Source organism: Geotrypetes seraphini, chromosome 3, assembly GCF_902459505.1.
Source record: "Geotrypetes seraphini chromosome 3, aGeoSer1.1, whole genome shotgun sequence".
In the NCBI taxonomy this organism is placed as follows: domain Eukaryota; kingdom Metazoa; phylum Chordata; class Amphibia; order Gymnophiona; family Dermophiidae; genus Geotrypetes; species Geotrypetes seraphini.
In genome coordinates, this window is record NC_047086.1 from 8,297,898 (window position 1) to 8,323,271 (window position 25,374).

General features: G+C 45.1%; 1 protein-coding gene across 1 annotated transcript in view; it reads right to left on the reverse strand.

Annotated features, from left to right (window-relative positions):
- Positions 1-1,132: 1,132 nt before the first annotated feature.
- Positions 1,133-25,374, reverse strand: part of CEP57L1 (centrosomal protein 57 like 1) — a 96,805-nt gene continuing 72,563 nt past the window's right edge. The window contains exons 7-11 of the mRNA XM_033939520.1: positions 19,297-19,389; positions 16,548-16,628; positions 15,616-15,809; positions 13,107-13,251; positions 1,133-1,723 (exon numbers count right to left, since the gene is read on the reverse strand). Coding sequence (XP_033795411.1) covers positions 1,505-1,723; positions 13,107-13,251; positions 15,616-15,809; positions 16,548-16,628; positions 19,297-19,389 — 732 coding nt within the window. The 3' untranslated portion in view covers positions 1,133-1,504. The remainder of the gene's footprint in view (positions 1,724-13,106; positions 13,252-15,615; positions 15,810-16,547; positions 16,629-19,296; positions 19,390-25,374) is intronic.

Below are 25,374 nucleotides of genomic sequence, written 5' to 3' on the forward strand. Positions count from 1 at the left end.
AGAGCTGCAACTTGCCCAGTCTTTCCTCGTATGAGAGACCCTTGAGTATCGCCATATCCTTAAGGTACGGCGACCAATATTGGACGCAGTACTCCAGATGTGGGCGCATCATCGCCCGATACAACAGCAGAATAACTTCTTTCATTCTGGCTGTAATACCTTTCTTGATAGTACCCAGCATTCTATTCGCCTTCTTAGAGGCCGCTGTGCATTGTTCCGATGGCTTCATTGTGTTGTCCACTATCACCCCCAAGTCCTTTTCTTGGGTACTTTCACCCATTACCCATCGTAAAGCTGTACTTTGGGTTTCTGTTTCCTACATACAAGACTTTACATTTTTCTACATTAAATTTTATCTGCCATCTCGACGCCCACTCTCCTAGTTTGTTCAGGTCCCTTTGTAAATCTTCAGTCCTCTTTAGTCCTAACTCCACTAAATAGTTTGGTGTCGTCTGCAAATTTTATTACTTCGCACTTGGTCCCTGTTTCTAGATCATTTATAAATACATTGAACAGCAGCGGTCTGAGTACTGACCCCTGCGGAACACCACTCGTGACCCTACTCTAGTCCAAGTAGTGGCCCTTCACTCCTACCCTTTGCTTTCTACCTGCCAACCAATTTTTGATCCATCTATGTACGTCTCCTTCCACCCCATGAACTGAAAGGATTGACGGGATATAAATAAAGCTATTATTATCATAACTTCCAAATCTGGGCTAGAATAACCGGGGTACTCATCGACAGGGCAGGATTAATTCGTCGAGGGCCCCTAGGCACACAAGTACACTGGGCCCCCCTGCCCCACCCCACCATGAGCCCAGGCAGAAACAGGAAGCTGTGTCAGAGGGAAACTTTGGGCAAGCAGCACTGCTTGCACAATTACAGTTCCTGTTGCCTTTCTTACCCACGTTGCTTGCTTGTCTTATTTCCGTCGATGGGGGGGAGGGCCGCGTTGCCAATCGATGCTGGAGGGGTCCATCGCCGTTTTGAAAAAACAATGTTAATGCCCTCCTTCATTGGGCCCCCTCTGACCATTTTGGCCTATTGGTTAATCCTGCCCTGCTCATCGAGCCTTATTTTGCTTTTACTAGAACTATTAAAAGTCTACAAAAACAAGAAGACTCCAACATAGAGAATTGTAAAAAGAATAAGGCTCAACTTTATTAAAAATAATTCACAATTAAAATAATTTTATTAAAAACTGCAGTCTGAAAATTGGCTTACAGTAAATTACCCTGTTTTAAAATACACAGCATAGCAATGACAAGACAAAACAAAACACACTACAGTGATACTAATAAAAAGCTAAAGACCTGGGAATCTGAAAAGCTCAGGTAAGCTGGAGGTGTGCTGTGAGCTGCAGTTCACAGCTTTGCTGGTTCAGAAGTCTGACTCAACTTCTAGCTCTCCAAAAGTTCCCCGTGACACTGGGTATGCGTTGAAGATGAATGGTGGGATGAAGCATGAGAATTAAAATAAATATAGAAGGGACCATACACAGTGTTATTTTTCCCACATGATGTCATCTTTTTTCAGTGAAGTTCGGAGACTTTGTGCACATCTCAACAGTTGCAGCGAGCTCCTGCTTTTCTGGACGACTGTGCTTTTTTTCGCACTGCACTCAGGCGTGGCTGGTGCACTTTTGTTTTCAGACCTTTCATCCTTCAGCTTACTAGAGGACTGCTTCTTCATTTTCTGGGCTTTCTGCTTCAGTTTCTGAACCTGACAGAATAACAAACATTGATTTAGGTCACAGAGGGGAGGGGAGATGGAGTCAAATATCCTGTGCATATTGTTCTGGTTAATATGATCAAAATTAAATCATAAATAAAATACTGTACTGTTGTGATGTTCCTCATAACCACTCATCAATATTATCTCTACCCTGTACCAACTAATCAATCTCATAAGAAAGCACTTTCTGGAAACAAACTATTACTTTACCATACAAAACACTTGTCTTAAGCTGATCATTATTAAATTTCAAAAACCGAAGATAAAATTTCATGTGGATGAGTGATATAGATTGGGAAGAATAATTCAGATTGTAGCTACAAAATATTAAATTCCACATTAGGAGTCACCACCAAGGAAAAGGATTTAGGTGTCATTGTGGACAATAGGTTGAAATCTGCTCAATGAGCAGCAGTTGTCAAAAACGCAAAAAAACTGTTAGAAATTATTAAGACAAGAATAGAAAATTAAGAAAATAATATAATATCTCTACCACTCCTTGGTGAATATTGTATGCAATTCTAGTAACTACATCTCAAGGTATAGTGGAATTAGAAAGTTATAAAAAACTGAGTTCTCGTGGGAAGCAGCACATGACCGGGCAGGCAGCTTTGTGCGATGCTCTGCCACAAAGAAAAAAGAAGATGACTCAGCAGCAGCCATGGCAGCAGTCACTGCTCATGGGGACCAGGCAGCCACATCCGGCGAGGGACAGTGCCAGAATGATAAAAAAGGTAACAGAGGGTGGGGTGGGGGAGGAGAGGGAGGCCGGGGCCTGCCATGCCGTTCCATAGGTATGGGGAGAGGCAGGGGATTGCATGCCGCAGGGAGAGGTTGGGCCTGCCTACGGGGAGGCCTGGGAGGAGGGGGACTGCCTGCCTGGGGGGGGGGGGGCTGCCTGGGAGGGGGGAGGCTTGACTGCCTGCCTGTATGGGGAAACTGCCTGGGAGGGGAAGGCCTGCCTGCCTGCCTGGGAGGGGAGCCTGCCTGGAAGGGGGGAGGCCTGCCTGTCTGCCTGCCTGGGAGGCCTGCCAACCTGCATGCCCTGTCCCTACCTGCCTGCCAGTCACTAGGCCTGCCTGCCCTTCTTTGCCCTGTCCCGGCCTACCACTAGACCACCAGAGGGGGGACAGGGTGTAGAGCTTGGCAGGGAGTGTGAGGTTGGATGCAGAGCCTGGCAGGGAGAATTTGGTTCAGAATGTTATTTTTCTCGTTTACCTCCTCTAAATCTAGGGTGCGTCTTATGATCAGGTGTGTCTTATGGAGCGAAAAATACGTTAAGTGAATAGAACAGCTCTCATGAGGAAAGACTAAAGAGGTTGGGGCTTGGAGAAGAGATAACTGAGGGGGAAGATAATGTGGATGTCTATTAAACGCTGAGGAGTGGAGCAGGTAAATATGGATCAATGTTTATTCTTTCAAAAATAGACTAGGGAACACACCAAGAAGTTACAAAGTAGTACATTTAAAACAAGGAGGAGAAAATATTTCACTTAAGAGTTATCCTTAGCAATGAGTTCCAGAGCTTGTGGTAAAGAGAGATTAGGTTCTTACCTTGATAATATTTTTTTCCAGTAGATAGGGATGGTATGCTGAACCATAGGATAGTTCATAGAAACATGACGGCAGATAAAGGCCAAATGGCCCATCTAGTCTGCCCATCCACAGTAACCATTATCTCTTGCAAGCATTATGCAAATGTCAATCACAGCTTTTCAACTCCTCCTTCTCCACCATCTCTGCTGCCCTGTTCAGTTTGTACCAAAGCTGGTAACAGCCCTACAGGAGGAGAAGGAGGGAGGTGGGGAATTCCCCCCAACCCCAGGTGTCTGATCTGCTCAAATGAATTTAAAACAATCACTGAGGAAACAGGAATGTAGTTAAAATATTAACATGCCTTGGAAATGAACAATGAATGCAAGAAAATACAAATTAGACAAGAAACAAACATCCTGAACATTTATGGAGTTCAATTATTCCTCCCTTGTAATCGTATATACAGTCTCTTCCGCATTCGACAGACTGACAGTGAAATCTTTAGCTATGGAGTTTACCATTAAGCTTGAGTAAGAAATTAGGCACATAAGAACATAAGCAATGCCTCTGCTGGGTCAGACCTGAGGTCCATCGTGCCCAGCAGCCCACTCACGCGGCGGCCCCAACAGGTCCAGGACCTGTGCAGTGATCCTCTATTTATACCCTTCTATCCCCCTTTCCAGCAGGAAATTGTCCAATCCTTTCTTGAACCCCAGTACCGTACTCTGTCCTAATACATCCTCTGGAAGCGCATTCCAGGTGTCCACCACACGCTGGGTAAAGGAGAACTTCCTAGCATTTGTTTTGAATCTGTCCCCTTTCAGTTTTTCCGAATGCCCTCTTGTTCTTATATTTTTTGAAAGTTTGAAGAATCTGTCCCTCTCTACTCTCTCTATGCCCCTCATGATCTTATAAGTCTCTATCATATCCCCTCTAAGTTTCCTCTTCTCCAGGGAAAAGAGACCCAGTTTCTCCAATCTCTCAGCGTATGAAAGGTTTTCCATCCCTTTTATCAGACGTGTCGCTCTCCTCTGAACCCTCTCGAGTAACGCCATATCCTTCTTAAGGTACGGCGACCAATATTGGACGCAGTATTCCAGATGTGGGCGCACTATCGCACGATATAGCGGCAGGATAACTTCTTTCGTCCTGGTTGTAATACCCTTCTTGATTATACCTAGCATTCTATTTGCTCTCTTAGCGGCCGCTGCGCACTGTGCCGTTGGCTTCATTGTCATGTCCACCATTACCCCCATAGAAACACAGAAACATAGAAGATGACGGCAGAAAAGGGCTACAGCTCATCAAGTCTGCCCACTCTGCTTACCCACCCCCTGTCTATGCCCTAATGACCCAATTTCCTTATCTTGACCCTCGTAAGGATCCCACATGGGTATCCCATTTATTCTTAAAGTCTGGCACGCTGTCTGCCTCGATCACCTGCACTGGAAGCTTGTTCCAATGATCAACCACTCTCTCTGTGAAGAAATACTTTCTGGTGTTGCCATGAAATTGACGAAGTTTCCCCTGAGTTTGAGCGGGTGCCCTCTTGTGGCCGAGGGTCCCTTGAGAAAGAAAATATCATCTTTCACTTCGACACGTCCTGTGAGGTACTTAAATGTTTCGATCATGTCTCCCCTCTCCCTACGTTTCTCGAGAATATAGAGCTGCAATTTGTTCAGTTTCTCTTCGTATTCTCTTGGGTACTCTCGTTCACTAACATCCCTCCCATTGTATAGTTGTACCTCGGGTTTCTGCTTCCCAGATGCAATACTTTACATTTCTCAACGTTGAACTTCATCTGCCATCTCGTTGCCCATTCTCCTAGTTTGCTCAAGTCCCTTTGCAATTCTTCGCAGTCCTCTTTAGTCCGAGCTCCACTAAATAGTTTGGTGTCATCTGCAAATTTTATTATCTCACACTTCGTCCCTGTTTCTAGATCATTTATGAATATATTAAATAGCAGCGGCCCGAGCACCGAGCCCTGCGGAACACCACTCGTAACCCTCCTCCATTCCGAATAGTGGCCCTTCACCCCTACCCTCTGTTTCCTACCCGCCAACCAGTTTCTGATCCATCTATGTATGTCTCCTTCCACTCCATGGTTCTTAAGTTTCCGGAGTAGACGCTCGTGTGGCACTTTATCAAAGGCTTTTTGGAAATCCCTCTGTCCATCTGTTTGTTAATTCCTTCGAAGAAGTGCAATAAGTTAGTTAGGCACGATCTCCCCCTGCAGAACCCATGTTGGCTTGTTTTCAGAAGTTTGTTTCTTTCCAAATGTTCATCAATGTTTTCTTTTATCAGTGCTGGGTGGAGGTTCACATACCATTCCTAGCTAATGGAAAATATATCATCAAGGTAGAACTAAACTAAACTAAACCTTAGGTTTGTATACCGCAACTTCTCCGCAATCGTAGAGCTCGGCATGGTTTACAGGGCTAAGATAGAAAGGAACTCCATAGGATTAAGTGTAAAGAAGATATAGAGGGTATTAGGGTACCAGAAAGGGGGGAGGTGTTACATTTTTGAGAAAAGCCAAGTTTTCAGATGTTTTCGGAAGAGTTGGAGGGAGCTCGAGTTTCGGAGAGGGGATGTAAGGTTGTTCCAGAGCTCAGTGATTCTAAAGGGGAGGGATGTCTACTTTTCCAGCATGGGATATACCTTTTATAGAAGGGAAGGATAGTTTTAATTTTGGGGAGATCTGGTGGAATTAGGATTAGAGGAATTCCAAGATAGTGGAATAACGGGAGGAAGAATGCCGTGAAGGATCTTGAAAGTTAGGCAGGCACATTTGAAGTGGACCCTGGAGATTACTGGAAGCCAGTGAAGCTTGGACAGAAGTGGTGAGACGTGATCAAATTTACTTTTTGCAAAAATAAGCTTAGCCGCGACATTCTGAATCTGCTGGAGTCTGTGGAGGCTTTTCTTAGTTAGGCTTAAGTAGATAGAGTTGCAATAGTCTAATCTGGAGAGGATGATGGATTGAACAAGGACGGCAAAGTATTTTTGATGGAAACAGGATCTCACTTTCCTCAGCATATGAAGGCATTTTTTTTTACTAAGGAGTGGAGGTGGTCATTGAAGGATAGTGAGGAGTCCATGATGATGCCCAGAACTTTGCTTGAGAACTCGAGCTGAAGTGTGGGGCCAGAGGACAAGGAATGGAGGTAGGTAAATGGTCTAATATGGGACCGAGCCAAAGTAGTTTTGTTTTGGACTCGTTTAGTTTCATTTGTACAGTGAGGGCCCAGGATTGGAGGTTCGTTATACATGAGGATATGTTCTCGGAGAGGTTAGTGAGGTTCGAGTCAGTCTCGAGGAGGACAAGGATGTCATCAGCATAAGTGTAAAGTGTTTCAAGGGGGGATAGATGGAGGAGAACTTAATCTCTTTTTCCAGTGCAATAGGGATGGTATGCTGTACCGTAGGGACGTATCTAAATAGTCTTCAAAGTCTAGAGTGGGAGAGGAGCCAAAAACATCATCTTACTGTAATGCTATGTTCACCCTGTAGAATTTGGTTAAAGTATGAAGGGAGGACCAGGTCGTTAATCTACAAATCTCAGGAGGGATTGCCCTTGCTTCCACCCAAGAGGCCACTCCTTATCAAATGCAATTTCAACGAGATAGGCAACTGTTTGCAGCAACCGATGTATGTGGAAGATATAGATCTACGAATCCATCTAGAGTTGGAGCTGGGCATAGGTTCCTGAAGGGCGCACTAAAACTACAGTCCCGATTCAAGACCCATTTCCATCCTGGAATCTTAACATAGTTTTAGATATCTCGCCCCGATTGGTTAACACAAAAAGATGATCTGAGACATGAAACTCTTTGGTCATTTCCAGGTAATGCAATAGGACTCTCCTGACGTCCAAAACCTTTAAGGCAGGGGTGTCCAACCTGCGGCCTGAGGGCTGCATGCGGCCCCGTGAAGTATTTTGTGTGGCCCCGGTTGAGGGCGATGCAGTGTTTTCCTCTGCTGCCCCTGGGTATTTACTGTCTTGCCGGCTCCCTCCTCTGTCTTGCTGCAGCGTTTGCACATTTGTGTGGCCCCAGAAACATTTTTTTCGGCCAATGCGGCCCAGGGAAGCCAAAAGGTTGGACACCCCTGCTTTAAGGCCTTGTCGCTCTTCTTGGACCCTGTGGAGTGAAATGCTGGCAACCTAACCTCTTGGTTGACATGACACGCCAAGATGATCTTTGGTATGAAGGAGGGAACCGTATGCAAAGTTACTCATGGTTCCATGAGCCTAAGGAACGGCTCTCTGCATGATAGGGCCTGCAATTCTGAGAATCCCCTGGCAGAAGTAATTGTCACCAAGAAGACTGCTTTGACTGTCAGATCCATAAGGGAGGCCTATATGGGGTTCTGCTGAGTCTCTAAAACTATGTTAAGATTCCAGGATGGAAATGGGTCTTGAATCGGGACTATAGTTTTAGTGCGCCCTTCAGGAACCTATGTCCGGATAGGCTATAGTTCAGCTCTGTTTTCTCAGCCCTGGAAGTATGAAAGCCCTGCTACTTGAACTCTAAGAACGCCACTGCCAATCCCTTGTCAAGGCCTTCGGAGGAATGCTAGAACCAACATGATGGGGGTGTTGCCCAGCTCCAACTTTGCTGCATCAGCGCTGAAATGTCTCCCATGCCTCCCAGCAAAGACTGCAGCTGGTGACCGCCAAACTGCTTGGAGTTCCAGCCCGTTGATAGACCACTTCCGCTGCGATGGTGTTCATTGGCCGTAAACTGGGTGACCGTTGCAATGAGCCCCCCCAGCCGAACAAGCTGGCATCCATCGTTAGGATGACCCATGAATTGATCTGGAGTTGGATGTCTTTCGCTAGAGACTGTGGACAGAGCCACCAGTTCATGCTGAGTTCGGCTGACACTATCCAGGGGAGTGAACTTACAGGGAGTCTCTCTAGTGCAACCAGAGAGATAGCGCATCCTCGAAGGGGTGCATGTGCGCCTTTGCCCAGGGCACCACCATCTATCGTGGCTGCCATAGACCTAAGGATTTGAAGGTAATGTCATGCAGTAGGCTCTGGCTTGACTAACAGGTCTGTAGTCTGACCATGAAGTTTCTGTTTGCGAGCTTCTGGAAGTCTTGGCCCTCTGCCATGTTGAATAAGACCCCCAGATATTCCAGGACTTTGTCAGGACCAGCTGGCTCTTTCGAAGGTTCACAATCCATCCCAGACTCTGCAACATTTCCACAATTGCTGCTATTGCCTTTTTTCCCTCTGCTTCGGATGGTGCGCTGACGAGCCAATCATCCAAGTATGGCTGCACCTGCGGAGATGAGCAGCCACCACCACCATAACCCTGGTGAAAGTTCGGGGTGCTGTTGCCAGCTCAGAGGGAAGCGCCAAGAATTGATAGTGATTTTCTAACACGAGGAATTTGAGGAACTTTCTTTGTCTGGAAAGATGGGGATGTGAAGGTAAGATTCCGACAAATCTAGGGTGGCCAGAAATTTTCCTGGCTCCACTGTTGTGATAACAACAACAATACACTCCAAATTTGCCAAAATTCCTACAGTAGAAAAAACACAAAAAGGCAACCTAGTCACATCAAGGTTTGTGTGGGGGACGCTCAAGACGCCAAAATTGGCTCGCAACTAACAAACCAAAATGGGGTGAATATAATATTGGGTGCTCTCAGTGTGAACCCTCAGTGATAGGAGCACAGCTCCGACACTTCACTTCTGGGTCAAGGCGGTAAGCCTTCACCCACACACCATCATTGAGCACCCTGAGTGTGCTGAAATTAAAGGGACCTGAGTCCACTAAATCAAACAAATCAAACAATCAAAGTGAGTAAATTAAACTCAACACAAACAACCTGAGCGACCCCCAAACAAACCCTGCCAGCCAGACCCCCCGACTCACACAACAAAATCAAAAATCACCATGCAAAAATCACACTGAGAGCACCCAATATTATATTCACCCCATTTTAGTTTGTTAGTTGCGAGCCAATTTTGGCGTCTTGAGCGTCCCCCACACAAACCTTGATGTGACTAGGTTGCCTTTTTGTGTTTTTTCCACTGTTGTGATGACAGACCGAATGTTCTCCATCTTGAACCAAGGAACCCTCAGGGCCGCATTTGAGATCCACTCCTCTGATCCTTTCTTGGGCACAACAAAGTATATGGAGCATCTGCGTGAGTCTTCTGGAGGGACTGGTTCTATGGCTTGAATATCTAGCAACCTTTGTAACATTGCCTGGACTCCGGTCAGCCTGCTAGTGAATTCATGAATCAGTCAGAGATAGGGTATGTGAACTATCTTGTAACCCCTCTCTGATAATCTCCAAGACTCAGCAGTTGGAGTTTATTTGTTCCCATGTCTCCAGATAGTCCGACAGCAGACCTCCAATCTTCAGAGAAGCGGCTTGAGTGCTGGCATTCTTGTGGCTTTTTGGCTGGCACTATGGAGCCTGAACCTTGGTTCCTTCAGTTCCTGGAGAATTTCAGTCTGGAATCTTGAAAGGCTCTCTGGGTAGAGGAGTTCCTGGGAGTACTGACAAGAGCACTGGGACCCACGAAAGGACCCCTGGCCCTGGCTTCTAGCTGCTTAGAATCTGCTAGCCTGTAAAGATTGTGGCCATCAATCTTGCACACTGGCCATAAGATCATCTAGGTCCTTGCCAAAAAGCATCTGCCCCGGAATGGAAGCCTGCTTAGTGTCACTTTAGAGGCTGAATCACCCGCCCATTGCCTGATCCAGAGCATATGAGGGTGGAGATTGAAAATGCTGAGATTTTCCCCATAACTCTTATTATATCATAGAGTGCATCCACTATGTAGTCTATTCCCGCCAACACAAGTTGAGGCAGGGGCTCAGAGTCCATTAGATTCTAATTTCATAGCCTAGAATGACATGTGCGTGCCACAAAGGAGGCCACAGCTGCAGCCTTATCACTAAGGCTAGAGCCTCAAACTGCCTCCTGAGGACCATAGCCACTCTGTGGTCTTGTGGATCTTTTAAAACCATGCCTCCCCTCACTTGGAAGGGAAGTGCATAAGGTCACCATGGCTACCAGGGAATTCACCTTAGGTACAGCAAACATTTGCTGGAATTCCTGATGCACTGGATACAATTTAGCCATGGTTTTAGCCACCCTCATGGAGCCCTTGGGGGATCTCCCAGGGCTCTGTGATTAGGATCCTCATGTCTGGGTGCCACAGAAAAGATGTGGGTTGAATCTGGATTCCGCTCAGAGAGAATATTGAGAGAACAGGGTTTACAGAGTGTCTTATTTTTAGTTCTTGAAGGGACTCGGTAATGATTTCCAGTAAAGCAGAGGACTTCAAAAGTCAGCGAACAGAGGGATCCTCTCCCTGGTCCTCTGGATGGGAGGCTGCTTTTCCCATCAGGGAAGCCTTACTTTATGACAGTAAAAGGACCAAATTTGACCCCTCGCGTCCTCCGAGTCCCTGTCTGATAGACTATCATAGTCCAGTATAGCCTCTGCCCTTAGGGAAGAAGCACTCTTAGTACCCAGAGAGGCCTGCACACTGGACCAATCACCTGTGGACCTGACCAGCACATTTCCGCCAGATTACTGAACTGTGGGGTAAAGGCCTGAGAAAGCAACTCTTCTTACCCATTAGGGTGAAGTAAATGCCTTTTTTGGGCTGCGAAGCATCTATGCCCTTATGGTGCAGTGCTATTATCCCGGGCTACAGAAGGTGTTTCATTCCCCCCTAAGGAGCCTTACGGTGCAGTGCTATTATCCCAGGGCTACAGAAGGTGTTTCATTCCCCCCTAAGGGTTCATCTACCCTTCTCCACCCCTTGAGGCTTCTGGAGGGGCTAAGCCTGAAGCTCCCGCCCTTCCATCCTGTGCCACACAGCATGTGGTGCAAGGGCACTCTTCAGCTGCTCATCCAGTGCAAATAAGGCATAATATAGGGGTATTAGGATCTGAGGAACCATTCCTAGCAGTTTTGAGGCAAAATGAGGCATATGAAGAAGTTTGGAAACCTAGGGAAAAATAAAACCCCCAAACCAAAATGGCTTAAAAATGCTTCAGGGATAAACAAAACTTCAAAAAAAAATATTGGATTTTACAGGAGGGGAAACAAAGACCTAATTGTAGAAACAGCCTAACACAGTTTAAGATCCCTCCTGATTTTCTCCATAGGCTGTCACAGCCTGTACTCGGGAAATGGTGCTGCAGCCTGCTTCGGCTCCTTAAGTTACATTACATTACATTAGTGACTTCTATTCTGCTAGTACCTTGCAGTTCTAGGCAGATTACAAAAGAAGATAACTGGACATTTCCAGGAAAATTACAATTTAGGGCGCTGTTTAAGTGAGTTGGATTTGGAGGGAATCTCTACCTCAAGCTGCCAAGCCAAGATCTTCGGTCCTCTAACCCCACGCTGCGACAGAGGCAGAAAAGAAGGGGAGGTGAAACTGCAGCCAGCACCATGAGTGTCCTGAAGGACAATTCTGATGCCTAACAGCTTGTACTCAAGCTCCTGCCAAGTCAAGGAAGCAAGCAAGTGTTGAAGGCCCAGAACTCTGAGCTCCATAAATCTCCAGCAGGTTGGCTGCACAGGTCCCCAAAGGATACACCTGCCATCAAAAGACTAAAGTCTGCTCCTCTCCACGCAGGCACAGCAGTCCTATGAGCTGCAGAAAGCCAAACACAAAAAGAAGAATACCCCCCCCCCAAAAAAAAAAACCCCCAATAAAGAAATAAGTGGAGCAAATCAGAATGACATCTTCATGTGCATCTGCAGTAGGAAGAACTGAAGAGGGCAGGAGAGACTGTGGAGGAGTTGAAAAGCTGTGATTGACATATTTTGCAGAATGCTCACCCTTAGGAGGGGCCTTAAGCAACCTGGGCCAATCAGAGCCTTAGGTCTCTCTCTGGAGCATCCCAGTATGCACTGGGGAGGGGAAGGCCTGCCATTTTGAAGAGGCAGGTCTGCTGGCTGAAAGTAGGAGGCACACCCTGCCGCTGACCTTCATAAACAAAGGGGCGGGGTAAAACAGTGGTGGGAGGAGGAATTGAGCATCTCTCCCGCTGCTGGGGGAGGGGGGGGGAGTTGTTGCTTGGTGCTTGCAAAATTTTCCAGCAGGTCTGAGCTGTCAAGCCTTTCTTTCCTGTCAATTCCTGAGCCAGCCAATGCTCAGGCACTGACCAGAAAGTAAAGCTATGACAGCTCAGACTTGCTGGAAAATTATGAATATAAGACAGCAAGGTTAGGGGATCACTTGGCGTTAATAAAGAATCTACTGGAGTGCTTGTTTAAATATTAATGACCTTGTTGTAATACATTTGCATGGCAGAGTCAGAGACTGCTAGGAAGCTGTTTTGATAATCCACCACTAAAATATACGAATGCTAAACTAGCTTGAACCTTTTTAGCGACCACATTAAAGTTTTGAGAATCTTCCCCTGAGTGTGCTAAATGCACCTACACACTTTCTGCTTGCATTGGTGAACAAGTGGGTGCCAAACGTGTGTAGAATTGAAAATCAAATGCACATATACACTCTCCCAACCTATATACACATCCCTGGGAACGCTTCTCTTCACCCTGACTAAAAGTACATACATCAGGGAAACCCTTTGTCCTTTCAGCCTCTCTCAAAAGTGCTTTCAACCAAAACATATGTTTGGGTAAATGGCTGTGAAAATCATCTTGCTCATGTCCCACTGGAATTACTAAAATTTGGGGGTTTTGCGCTCCAATAGCTTTTATATACCTAACTTGGATTCATCTCTTCCTCACATCCCACAATGCATATGCCAAGCAGGCAATGACCCACCCAGCCAGCACAATGCATGAAAACAACAAAAAAAACATTCCCTCACGTGGGCTTGGTATCTCTTCAGCTTTAGGATTTGGTCACCCTTTATTTCCATCTGCTTCACCAAACATTCCAATTCCCGCTCTAGGTCCTCACGCACTTCATCAGCTTTGGTTTCCTGGATCTCTTTAAAAAGCTCCTGATGTTCACTACATAAAAGACACACAGCACAAAGAAAGATATGAAGAACTTAATGTCCATTTCCAGTGCTCTCTCTATAAAGTACAGTCACTTACCTGTAACAGGTGTTATCCAAGGACAGCAGGCAGATATTCTCACATGTGGGTGACATCATCCAGAGAGACTGATACAGACAGTGCAAAAGTGTACTGTCACTAACTTCTTTAAAAGTCTCAAGACTGCCCATACTGCGCATGTGCCAGTGCTTTCCCGCCCGATGTGAGCTCACGGGACCATTAGTTCAGTAAAAAAGCTAAGAAGCCAACTAGGGAGTTGGCAGAATATCTGCCTATTGTTCTTCAGTAACACTTCTTACAGGTAAGTAACTGTGCTTTATCCCAGGACAAGCAAGCAGTATATTCACACATGTAGGACTCCCTAGCTGAAACCTAAAGGGTTAGTGGGTAGTTGGCATCTAAACAGAGAATAAATTTTGTAGAACTGCTTGGCTGAACTGACTTATCCCATCTGAAATGATTCTCCAGACAGTAGTGGGATGTGACGGTTTCTGGCGTCCCGTCGGGGCCTTCGTGACGGGCAGGGCCTTACCTCCAAGCAAGAGAGACCTTACCACCGAGCAAGAGAGGTCATCTTCCACCCACCCCCACCCCCACCCCGTCGTACCTTTTTAAATGCCCGCGCCCGATACGGCTCTCCCTAGCGTAGGTGAGCGCCCAGCTGTCTTCCTCGGCTTCCCCCTCAGCGGCCTCCGAATTCCTCCCTTTAAATGTGCTGGTAATTACGGCTGTCCAGATCCAACGTCCCGCCGGGGCCCTTGCGATGGGCGGGGCCTTATCTCTAAGCTGCTTCCCGCACCCAGCAAGAGAGGTCGTCTTCCACACTGTGACCACTGCTGAGCTAATTACGGCAGCCAGCAGAGTAAACCTTGCAGGCTGCCGTTGGCCTCCGAAGCACATTGCCTCTGCCATGGTCCCGTCCCTGACGTCAGGCAGCCTGCTAGGTTCGCTCTGCAGGCTGCTGTAATTAGCTCAGCGGTGGTCACAGTGTGGAAGATGACCTCTCTTGCTGGGTGCGGGAAGCAGCTTAGAGATAAGGCCCCGCCCATCGCAAGGGCCCCGGCGGGACGTTGGATCTGGACAGCCGTAATTACCAGCACATTTAAAGGGAGGAATTCGGAGGCCGCTGAGGGGGAAGCCGAGGAAAACAGCTGGGCGCTCACCTACGCTAGGGAGAGCCGTATCGGGCGCGGGCATTTAAAAAGGTACGACGGGGTGGGGGTGGGGTGTTTAAAAAAATAAAAAAGGTATCTTCGCTGCATAAGACGCACCGACATTTCCACCCACTTTTGGGTGGAAAAAAGTGCATCTTATGGAGTGAAAAATACGGTGCAATGTGTCAGATGTGAAATGTGTATCCTGCCAGAGCTGGTATTAGATTGTAAATGTAAGCTAGGATTTAACAGAGATAGAGGAAAAGTCTTTTTTGTTCGCTTTGCTTACACTACAGCGCCAGTGTAGGTAGGAGAGGGCAAAGGGGGTAAAGAAGCTATAAAATAAACCCACCAGGATGTTTGGTAAAAAGAACAAAAACAAGAAACCCACCCAATTGGGCAGGAAAGTTGAATCGAATCAAAAATCATACATATTGTGTTTTCAATCACTAGAGACAGATTTCCCTGGAGTCCTGCAGAGCTTGCCTAACTATTCAAAAAGTGATAGTGAAACAGCGCCCCCTTGCTGGACTATAGGTAATGGACTCCTGTTCAATTTAAGTGATGGTGAAGAGAGAACTAGAAAAACCAAACACTTTCCCCTACTGAAATATAGGAGAGTGATTGCTCCATTAAAACTAGTATAGCTGTTTTCATTATGATACCACTTGGCACTGGGTTGTTTTTTTTAAGACGTGAACTGCAGCATGTGTGAATTCTTGGCAGCAGGTTATAATTTATTCATTTTTGGGCCCATAGTTCCTTCTCACCCGGCTCACTCAGAACCAGGATCTCAAACACAATCTTGGCACCTCAAGCCTTCGCCTGCAACTGTAATTACTTCTTGAAAGAGCCCTGCCTTCAGGAATCACTTATGTCAGCCCATGCTTGAAAATGTGGAACTATGATGGCTCATTAAGAATCCTTGAGTTTCTGACTCTTAACAGAAAAAGGATAAATAAAAATTGTGCTCCCATACATCGTTTAAGCAGAATAAAAATTACATTTTAAAGGGGAAAACATTCAGTAGCAGATGGCTCCTATTATGTGGATTTTAGTAATTCCAGCCTTGGGTTTTTAAGGGAGCAGTTCTAGCTGTTTGAGACAGAAAATTTATTAGCGAGTTCAATGAGTAAAAATAAAAATTATTCCTTATACTTACAAACTCATTTGGCCCAGTTCGTCCTGCAACGCCAGCAGAATGTCAGTGAGGCCATCAGCAGTGGAGGACAAGGGCTTCTGCACTCTTTGTACGGCCGTTCCTATGTGTTCCTGGTTGCTGTGTGAATTTTGGTGCTTCATCATATGCAGGACACTCTGTACATTTGCGCTAACAGAGTGACTGACACTGACAGACTGTAGGAAGCAGGAAGGCAAGATTCAGGATTGAAAATACACTTCTCTCTTTTCAGAGTGAAGTAAATGCTGCTTGTTTACCTCATTGGAATGACTACGAGATGGCATTGTATTTTCCAAAACAGACAATATTTTTATTATTAGTATAAAGACTTACAAAATTACAGCACAAAGGCATAGCAGAAAGAAATATATTGTCAGTTCAGAATATGCAATGGAGAGTAGAACAGGGGGCTAGCACACCCGCTGGCATAAGCAAGTAAATCTCTCTCAATATGGGTGTAAGTTCTACTCTCCATTGCATATTCTGAACTGACAATATATTTCTTTCTGCTATGCCTTTGCTGCTGTAATTTTTGTAAGTCTTTATACTAACAATAAAAATATTGTCTGTTTTTTTGGAAAATACAATGCCGTCTTGTAGTCATTCCAATGAGGTAAACAAAGCAGCATTTACTTCAAGAGGAAAGTTTAAGATCTGGGCAAGTCCATTTGTCTAAGGAATCCAGGGCTTGATGGCAAGGGAGAGGGGGAAAAAAAGATAAAAATTATGCACATCTCACAAGGTCTTTTGCACAAGCTCTTCCTAGCATGTTTCTGCCCCTTCCTGAGCTTGCAAATATGTAAATCCCTGGGTAACAGATTAGGCCATGCTAATTATGTCCAAATCAAAGCAAACACATGGGGGGAAGGGGGCAAATTTTTAAATCTGATCCAAGTACAATCTTTGTCACTTACCTTCCCTGCCACAAATGGAAGGGTTCCAGTCTTCAAGAAAACTTGTCGTGGGGACTGAACTGTCTTTATATCAGATGTTTTCTAACCAGGGCAGAAGAAGAAATAGAATCCGTGTTGTTATTGGTTTGAAGGTGCTGCTGTGTATGTGGTTAGGCTAAAAGCAGGGAGCTAGCAATCAGCACAGATGACATTTGCATTCATGAGTTCCCCTCAGAAGTCTCTGCTCATTACCCTCCTTCTTCAGAGTGCACTTATTTAACCACTACCTCTGGTCATCTACCCCAGTTTTTCTCAACTCTGTCCTGGAGTACCCTCTTGCCAGTCAGGGTTTCAAGATATCCACAATGAATATGCATGAAAGAAATTTGCATATAATGGAGGCAATGTATGCAAATCAAGTTTATGCAAATTCAACATCGATATCCTGAAAACCTGACTGAACCTGATTGTTAAGGGGGTACTCCAGGATCACTGATCTATCTGACATCCAATTTTTAATCCAATCCAGTACCTTCAAGTTAATTCATGTTAAAACTTACTCCAAATCCCAAGACCTCTTTTCTCCAGGTCTGGGAGGTTTATATATTTTTTTCTCTCCTCTAGAGCACGCAATGAGGTTTTGAACTTGCACAGAAACACCAGTGGCCCAATCCTTCTTGCCAAACCAGTAATAGGTTCTCAGCTCCCCAGTCCCTTCCGCCACAAGGCCCCCCCACCCTACCCCCCTAGTACCTCCCCCTGTGGGATGCTGGAGTCCCCCCATAGGATTGGGACACCGGTGTCTGCTGGACTATCATATTAAGAACATAAGAGCACCTGGCCAAAACCCAAGGTGTGGCAATATTCCATGTTACCGATCCAGGGCAAGCAGTGGCTTCCCCCATATCTTTCTCAACAACAGACTATGGACTTTTCCTCCAGGAAATTGTCCAAACATTTCTTAAAACCAGCTACGCTATCCACTCTTACCACAACCTCTGGCAACAAGTTCCAGAGTTTAACTATTCTCTGAGTGAAAAAATATTTCCTCCTATTGATTTTAAAAGTATTTTCCCTGTAACTTCATGAAGTGTCCCCTAGTCTTTGTAATTTTTGACGGAGTGAAAAATCGATGCACTTGTACCCGTTCTACTCTACTCGGGATTTTGTAGACTTCAATCCTATCTCCCCTCAGCCGTCTCTTTTCCAAGCTGAAGAGCCCTAACCTTTTTAGTCTTTTCTCATACGAGAGGAGTTTCATCCCTTTTATTATCTTGGTTGTTCTTCTTTGAACCTTTTCTAAAGCCGCTATATCTTTCTTGAGATAAGGAGACCAGAATTGAACGCAATACTCCAGGTGAGGTCACACCATGGAGCGATACAGCGTCATTATAATATCTTTACTCTAGTTAACCGTCCCCTTTTTAAATAATTCCTAGTATCTTGCTTGATTTTTTGGCCTCCGCTGCACATTGGATGGAAGGTAATATAATATATCTGGGATCTCATAAAAAGCTCCAAAAGAGATTGAGACTCATACAGAACACTGTGGTCTGTCTAATTTTCGAGTTGAAAAAGTATGATCAAATTACTCCATCTTATAGACAGCTGCACTGGTTGCCTTTTGAGGCTAGAATATTTTTTAAATTTGGTTGTACCTGTTTCAAAGTGTTGTTTGGTATGGCTCCTACTTACTTGTCTCTATGCTTTGAATGTTACAAACTTAATAGAATTACTCGAGGGCAATATTTATTTGTTATTCCAACCATCAAACCTTGTCAATACAAGAGATTTTTTGATAAACTGCTCGGTTTTCAGCCAGGTAGAATGGACTAATGGCTAAGTACTATTATCTTCCAGGCCTACTCTTATATGTCCTTTAGGAAATTACTAAAAACTGATCTATTTGATAAATTTGTAAACTGATGTTCCAGAATATTTACAGGCAAATTGTATATTGATCTTATAGCCAGAATGTTCTTGTGGATTTCTATTGTATTTTAGCAAATCGTATTTTATTCTTTTACTGTATAATTTTAGTACTATTTAGAGTATTGTATTTCTATTCATTGATTGTATAATGTTAGTAATGTATGTGAACCGCCTAGAACTTTGCAGTAGGGCGGTATACAAATAAATTATTATTGTCTACAATGACACCCAGATCCCTTTCTTGGGCGCTATTTTTTCATATTTCTCAGCTTTCCCATTTCGGGCTTTTGCTGCCCCTATATCTGTATCTATATATATTTTTTTTAATTTGTGTCCAGCTGTTTTCTATTCCTGTGCATATTTGGTAGAATATACAGTTTTTGGCCTCGCTTTAGATTGTGGTTATGAGTTTCTGGTTTGGTTCTAATATTTTCTGTGATTTGCTGTGAAGTGATGAGAACTTGTTTGGGGGGGGATGCCTTGAGACCTGTTTGTTTTGTGGACTTTGTTATGCTTTGCTGCATTCTGTTCTCATATACTGTACTTTGTATTTTTTTCTTGGTCTCGCAATAAAAAAAGATTTCACTTAAAAACTTTGCTGAAATCCAAGTAAATCAGTTATTGCATATCCTAACTGGTCAGATTTGTCTGTTGAATAAAATTGTGCTGCCTTAGATCTTACAACTGCTGGTTTCAATATCTTTTATTCTTTCTGCTCCTGTGAGCCACTCTCTCAATCAATTGAGCTGTGCATCAAAGAAAAGATCCTATCTATGTACAAAATGGGAAAAGGATATTCCCAGTTAAGAATACGGGAAAGCATTGCAGGATTTTCTACCTTACTGGATGGCTTCTTCCCTTTCTTCTTTGGTCCGTTCTGTGCAGAAGCCAAGGACAACACAATTCTGTTCACTTCAAGTGCAGTTTGAAGCTATCTCCAAAAGGCAAAAATAACAAATATTATATTTTTGATGTCTTAAAGCAGTCACATCACATCTTGTGATCATACAGGAATAAAACTTAGACGGAGTGAGACTCATTAAAACTTCATCTCCATGATCTCTTTATCTAGGTCTGTGTTTCCACAGGGCTTGCAGATCTGGAGAGGGGCTTTACTGCTGGCGATTCTCTATTTCAAAAGCACACATCAGGAGAATAGGGCTAGAAGAGACCTCTGGACCTCCAAGCAAGATCCACTGTACCTAAATCCTTGAAGATAAGCTTTTTCCTGACAGCAATTTCACTATCTGACTGCTAATAACATGTTCCAGTGTTTGATTACCCAGTTATAAGATTTTTCCCAACATCTTAATCTAACTCTCTTCCGGTTAAAGTTTAAACTCATGAGCTCTGTGCTGTGTAGTCTTATGAAAATGCATATAGGAACATAAGAATAGCCTTACTGGGGTTCTCACAGTGGCCAATCCGGGTCCCTAGTACCTGGCCAAAACCCAAAGAGCCTGAACATTCCATACAGAATCTCAAAGAATAGCAAGATTCCGGAATCCCAAAGTGCAGCAATATTCCATGCGGAATCCCCAGAGTAGCAATATTCCATGCTACTGATCCAGGGCAAGTAGTGGCTTCCTCCATATCTTTCCCAATAACAGAGTATGGACTTTTTCTCCAGCAGCCACAATGCCTCTGCTAGAGGAAGCTGCAAAGCCCTGAACAGAATCATTGCAACATAACAGACGACAGCAGATCAAGACTTGTACAGTTCATCCAGTCTGTTCTACAAGATAACCTCATACATAAGGTATGACGTGATATTATACATGCATACTTGATCTTGATTTGTCTTTGCCATTTTCAGGGCACAGACTGTAGAAAACTGCCCAACACTGGAGGTCCCATTGAAGCCTCACTTCAGCCCATCCAGATTTCTTCAGCCATGATCAGGGCAAAGACTATAGTACTGTAGTCTACTTGGAGTTGACTATTTCCCAATTACTGAAGTTGCCATCTAAGCACCGCTAGGTTTGTTTGGTACCAGTCTTTTTCCATACAAGATTCCTTTGAGTTTACCCCACATATTTTTGAATTTTGTTACTGTTTTCATCTCCACCACGTACCAAGGGAGGGTATTTTGGTTATCCAAACTGTCCATAAAAATGTACTTCCTGATATTATTCCTGAGTTGGTCTCTCTGCAACCTCAGTTCACATCCTCTAGTTCTACCATGTTCCTATCTCTGGAAAAGGTTTATTTGTATAGCAATACCTTTCAAATATCTGGATCATATCACTCCTATATCTCCTTTCTTCTAGGGTACACATCTTCAGGTCAAAAAGTCTCTTCTCATATCTTGTAGTGCAAACTCAACCATTTTGAATGCTTTTCTACGAATGTCTTCAAGTCTTTTTACATCCTTAGTGAGATACAGCCACTAATACTGAACACAATATTCCAAGTGGGGTCAACACCCCCTTTCTTCTGCTGGTTATACCCCTCGCTATGCAGCCTAGCATTCTTCTGGCCATGGCCACTGACTCGTCACATTGTTTTGCCACCTTGAGATCCTCAGACTTCATCACCCCAAAGTCCCTCTCCTGAGCTGTATTTACCAATCACTCACTTTTTATCATTTATCTCCTTTGAATTTCTGCACCCCAAGCGCATCATTCTGCACTTCCTTCGTATTTAAAATTGCATGACTTAGACCAGTCTTCTAATTTTTAGATATCTTTTCTCATAGTTTCTACTCCCTCCAGGGTGTCCATTCTGTTGGTGAGTTTTGTGTCATTCGCAAAAAACCCACCAACTTTTCCTTCTAACCCTTCAGCAATGTTTCTCCCAAATATATTAAACAGAATTGAGTCTGGCACTGATCCCTGAGGCCCGCCACTGCTCATCTTCCTTTCCACTGAGCAAATTCCATTTATTACTCTGTCGTGTGTCAGTTAACCAGTTTCCAATCTACCATATTTTCATAGATAACGCGCACCCGTGTAAAACGCGCACAAGGGTATAGCGCGCGGGAAACCGACATATATGTAAAAAAATTTTTATATACCGCGCACACCTGTATACCGCGCATGCTGCCCCGACTCTCCTGTCGCCGCCCGACTCTCCTTTTGCCCGCCCCGACTCTCCTCTCCCCCTTGAAGTCCTGTCCCCACCCTGAAAGCCTGATGCTCCCCCCACCGACGTCCGATTCACCCCCCACAGGACCGCTCGCACGCACTCCCACCCGCACCCCCACCCTGAAGGACCGCTCGCACCCCCACAGCCTCCCGACCCCCCCCCCCCTCATCATGTAGAAGCTCCTACCGGTGTCCTGCTGCTTCCTCTTGGCGGTCCCGGCCCTTCTGTGAGCCCTGCGTCTGCGCTGCTTCGTCTTCCGGCGGTCCCGCCCTTTCTCTGACGCAAGTTTACCATTTAGACTATTGTACGGCATCTAGACTCTTTGTTCAGTACTGTATTTAAACTTATTGTATAGTATTGTATTTAGACTTACTGTATTGTATTATATGTGGACTTATTGTATTGTATTAGCATTGTACTGTACTAAGACCTTTGTTATTCGCTGAATGTCCAGCCTTCTTACATTGTAAACCGCCTAGAAGTCGCCTGACTATGGCGGTATAGAAAAATAAAGTTATTATTATTATTATTCCCCCTACCTTTGTTGTCTCCCTCCCTCACCACTACGGCTTTGCAGAATATTCTCATGCTCCCCCATCCCTGCACACATTGTACCGCTGGGCCAGACCAGTAGGGAGGTGGAGCTGGAGGAGGAAGTCAGAAGGGGAGGTAGAGCTGGAGGTGAAAATCAAGAGGGCAAGCCTACGGTTATAATCAGCGCCCCCACCCTCACTGCCTCAATTTCTCTTGTGGTCTGGCTTCCTCCTCTCTTCAGCAGTGCTGGCTAGTAATTTACACTGCCGGTGTGGTTGTCAACTTGCGTTTGCCGGCAGCGCACCAGAAATGAATTTAACTGTCGGCCCCAGCAATGCATCTCAGCTGGGGCCGGCACAGTTAAATTCATTTCTGGTGCGTTGTCGGCACGCGCAAGTTGACAACCACACCAGCGGTGTAAATTATAGCCAGCACTGTTAAATTACTGCTGGACTGGCACTGGGGTGCGTCGCTGGGGCCAGCACAATTAAATTCATGTCTGGTGCACTGCCGGCATGCGCAAGTTGACAATCACACCAGCGGTATAAATTACTGGCCAGCAATGGGGTGTGTCACTGGGGTCGGCATAGTTAAATTTTTTTGTTGTGTTGCCAACGTGCACAAGCTGATGATCACTGCAGCCCACGAGTGCTATTGTTGCCGTAAGGTGAGGGCCCAAAACAGAAAGCAAGGTGATATCTTGAAGCCCTGCTTACTCCCCCCTAATGCTGACCTTGAACCGCGGGCCGCATAAAACAGCCAGAAGGGCCAGATTCGGCCCGCGGGCCTTGTGTTTGGCACATGTGCCATAGTGGTTCCTTATGAGTCCAGAAATTCTGGCAGGCAGCCAAATGGAATATACTGCTCAAAATCAGCCAATTTCTGTATGAACTGTTCAAGATAAAAGGACATATAGAAGCTGAAATGAGAACTCTGTTTTTCCACAGAGGTTTAGTAAAGACAGTGTCTAAACTTATCCATGGCACAGCCTTCAAGTCCTGATGGTGCAGTGGCATAGTCTCTGGAACTGAAGGACTTTCAAAAGTTTCATCAGCAGCACGTTAAGTCCAGGACAAGATTTTATAAGGTAAAGAGAGTCGCTGAAAGTTCATAGTACTCGATGGTCCAGACCAAGACACTGAAAGTATTTTGGGTGAGTTGTTGAAATCAACATGGATTGATGAGCACTATGGAGTGGAGGAACCTGTATGCAGGCTGATGACCATATGCTGAGATTAGGCCAGTGCCTAGGGAGACAGTGGAAGCACCTGTACTGGTCGCTGAACTGAAGATACAGGAGCAGCAACATTACTGAGGTAGAATGTAGTATCAGTACAGAGTCTTGATGTAGGCAAAACACAAAACAGGAAAGGGTCGGTACTGAACAGAATCCGATGCTGAGAAAAAAGAAGGAATCAAAGCCAAATACATTGAGATCTCATGGCCAGCCATGCACCATACAGTTCCCTTGCATATGGTGTGAAATTGCACCGGTACTAAGGGCTGTGAAGCTGGTACTGTAGAAGCATTAGGAATGCCAAGGGGTAGTGCATTTCAGAAATGACAGCCTGCTTGATGATAGGCATGTATTGAGACTCAATGCTAAAAATGCCCGTGATGCCGATCAAACTGTTGTTGCTTACCAGTACCGAAGGGAATCGATACCACCGTGTAAGGCTACTCAGCTGGTTCAATAGGTGCAGCAAGGTGTCAAAGTATTGGTAACTCCAAAAGGAGGCACACTTCAGAAATAACAGCCTGCATCGATGGCAATCAAGGAGAGGCATGCATCAAGAGACTATGTGAGAGATGCCTGTGATGCTGATGATCGAGGTCAAAGACTGATGATCAATGTCGATGCAACGGTACCACTAGAACTCCAAACCACAAAAAAAGTCCAAGTTGCTGGGTGCCCAACCCCAGGCCCAATATCTTCTTGCAGGAATAAAAAGAATAAAATATTTGGATCAGCATTTATTCTTCTTGTTCTTTTGGGGCTTCTCTGTTTTTTTTAGCCCTGGAATATCGGGAAAAGATCCAGCAGGAAAGAGAAAGCAGCATGGGTTGAGTGAACAGAAGGCCAAAAAGCCATCAGCGCCGCCAGTGGGGACAAAGGCTTCAAAAACACCCACAGGCCCTAAAAGTGAAAATTAAGAAATTTAATTAAAAATTGAAAGGAGTTAAAAGAAAAACCAACTAAGAAGAAAAATTGAGAGAAATAATGGAAAAAACAAAAGCAGGATGGCAAACTCGACTAGACAAAGTCCAGATACATCATCTTCACTCCGCAGAAAACAAAAAACTGACTACCTTGCAAGCCAGTGTCGGACATGAAGGCACTCGCGCATGCACAGTGTGGGCAGTCTTAAAGCTTTCTAAAGCTTAAAGTGACAGTATACTTTTACACTGTCCTTATTGGGCTCCACAGATGACGTCACCCACATGTAATATGCTGCCTGCTTGTCCTGGGATAAAAGACTGGCTCTTACTCTCTCGCTTGTAGGAAAGAATAGTTTCCCGGAAGAGGTAGTGGAAACAAAGACTGTCTGAATTCAAGAAAGTGTGGGATCTCTTAAGATGAGGAGACAGTGGATGCTGTTGATGAGGACTGGATGAGCCATTTGGCCTTGATCTGCCATCAGGTTTCTATATCACTCAGCTGTGAGAATATGAAGGCCTGCTTGTCCTCTGAGAAAAAGCAAAATTGAAAAATGCTCAACATGCTGAAGAGTTCAGAAACACAACCTCTTTGGAAGGAAGTGACGTCACCGGTATGAATGGATGCTTGAACTAGGTGCTCCGTTCGAGCCCTGAGCAAATCCCTATCTGTGGCTGTGTAATTGTGCAGGCGAACGCCCTAATTGCTTGCGGCTGGTGCAGATACCGAGTGCAGAAGGGATGGCGACCCGCAGAAAGCTTCCCTGTGACAAACCAGGGCAGCACACGATGGAACAGGCGCTGAGCAAGAGTGCATGTGGCGGGGATGTTATGGAGTCGAGCGGGAGCAGTGCCGCGAGCTTGGGAAGAGCCATTGCGGCGGTTGCTGATATGCTTTCTGAACCGGCCTCGGAGCACCCGCCTCCTGACCTGCTGACCAAAGCTGATATGCAGAAATGGATTCAGGAGGTCAAGTCGGAGATTTCTGTGGTGGCGGTTCAGGTACGGGAGGCGGTGCAGATCATGGTTGTGGGGGGGGGTTTCGCTGTGTTTCTATTTTTTCCTATGGCGGGGCTTAAGCTGGTATCTTACAATATTAGGGGTCTCAACTCTCCTCACAAACGCAGGGCCTTCTTCC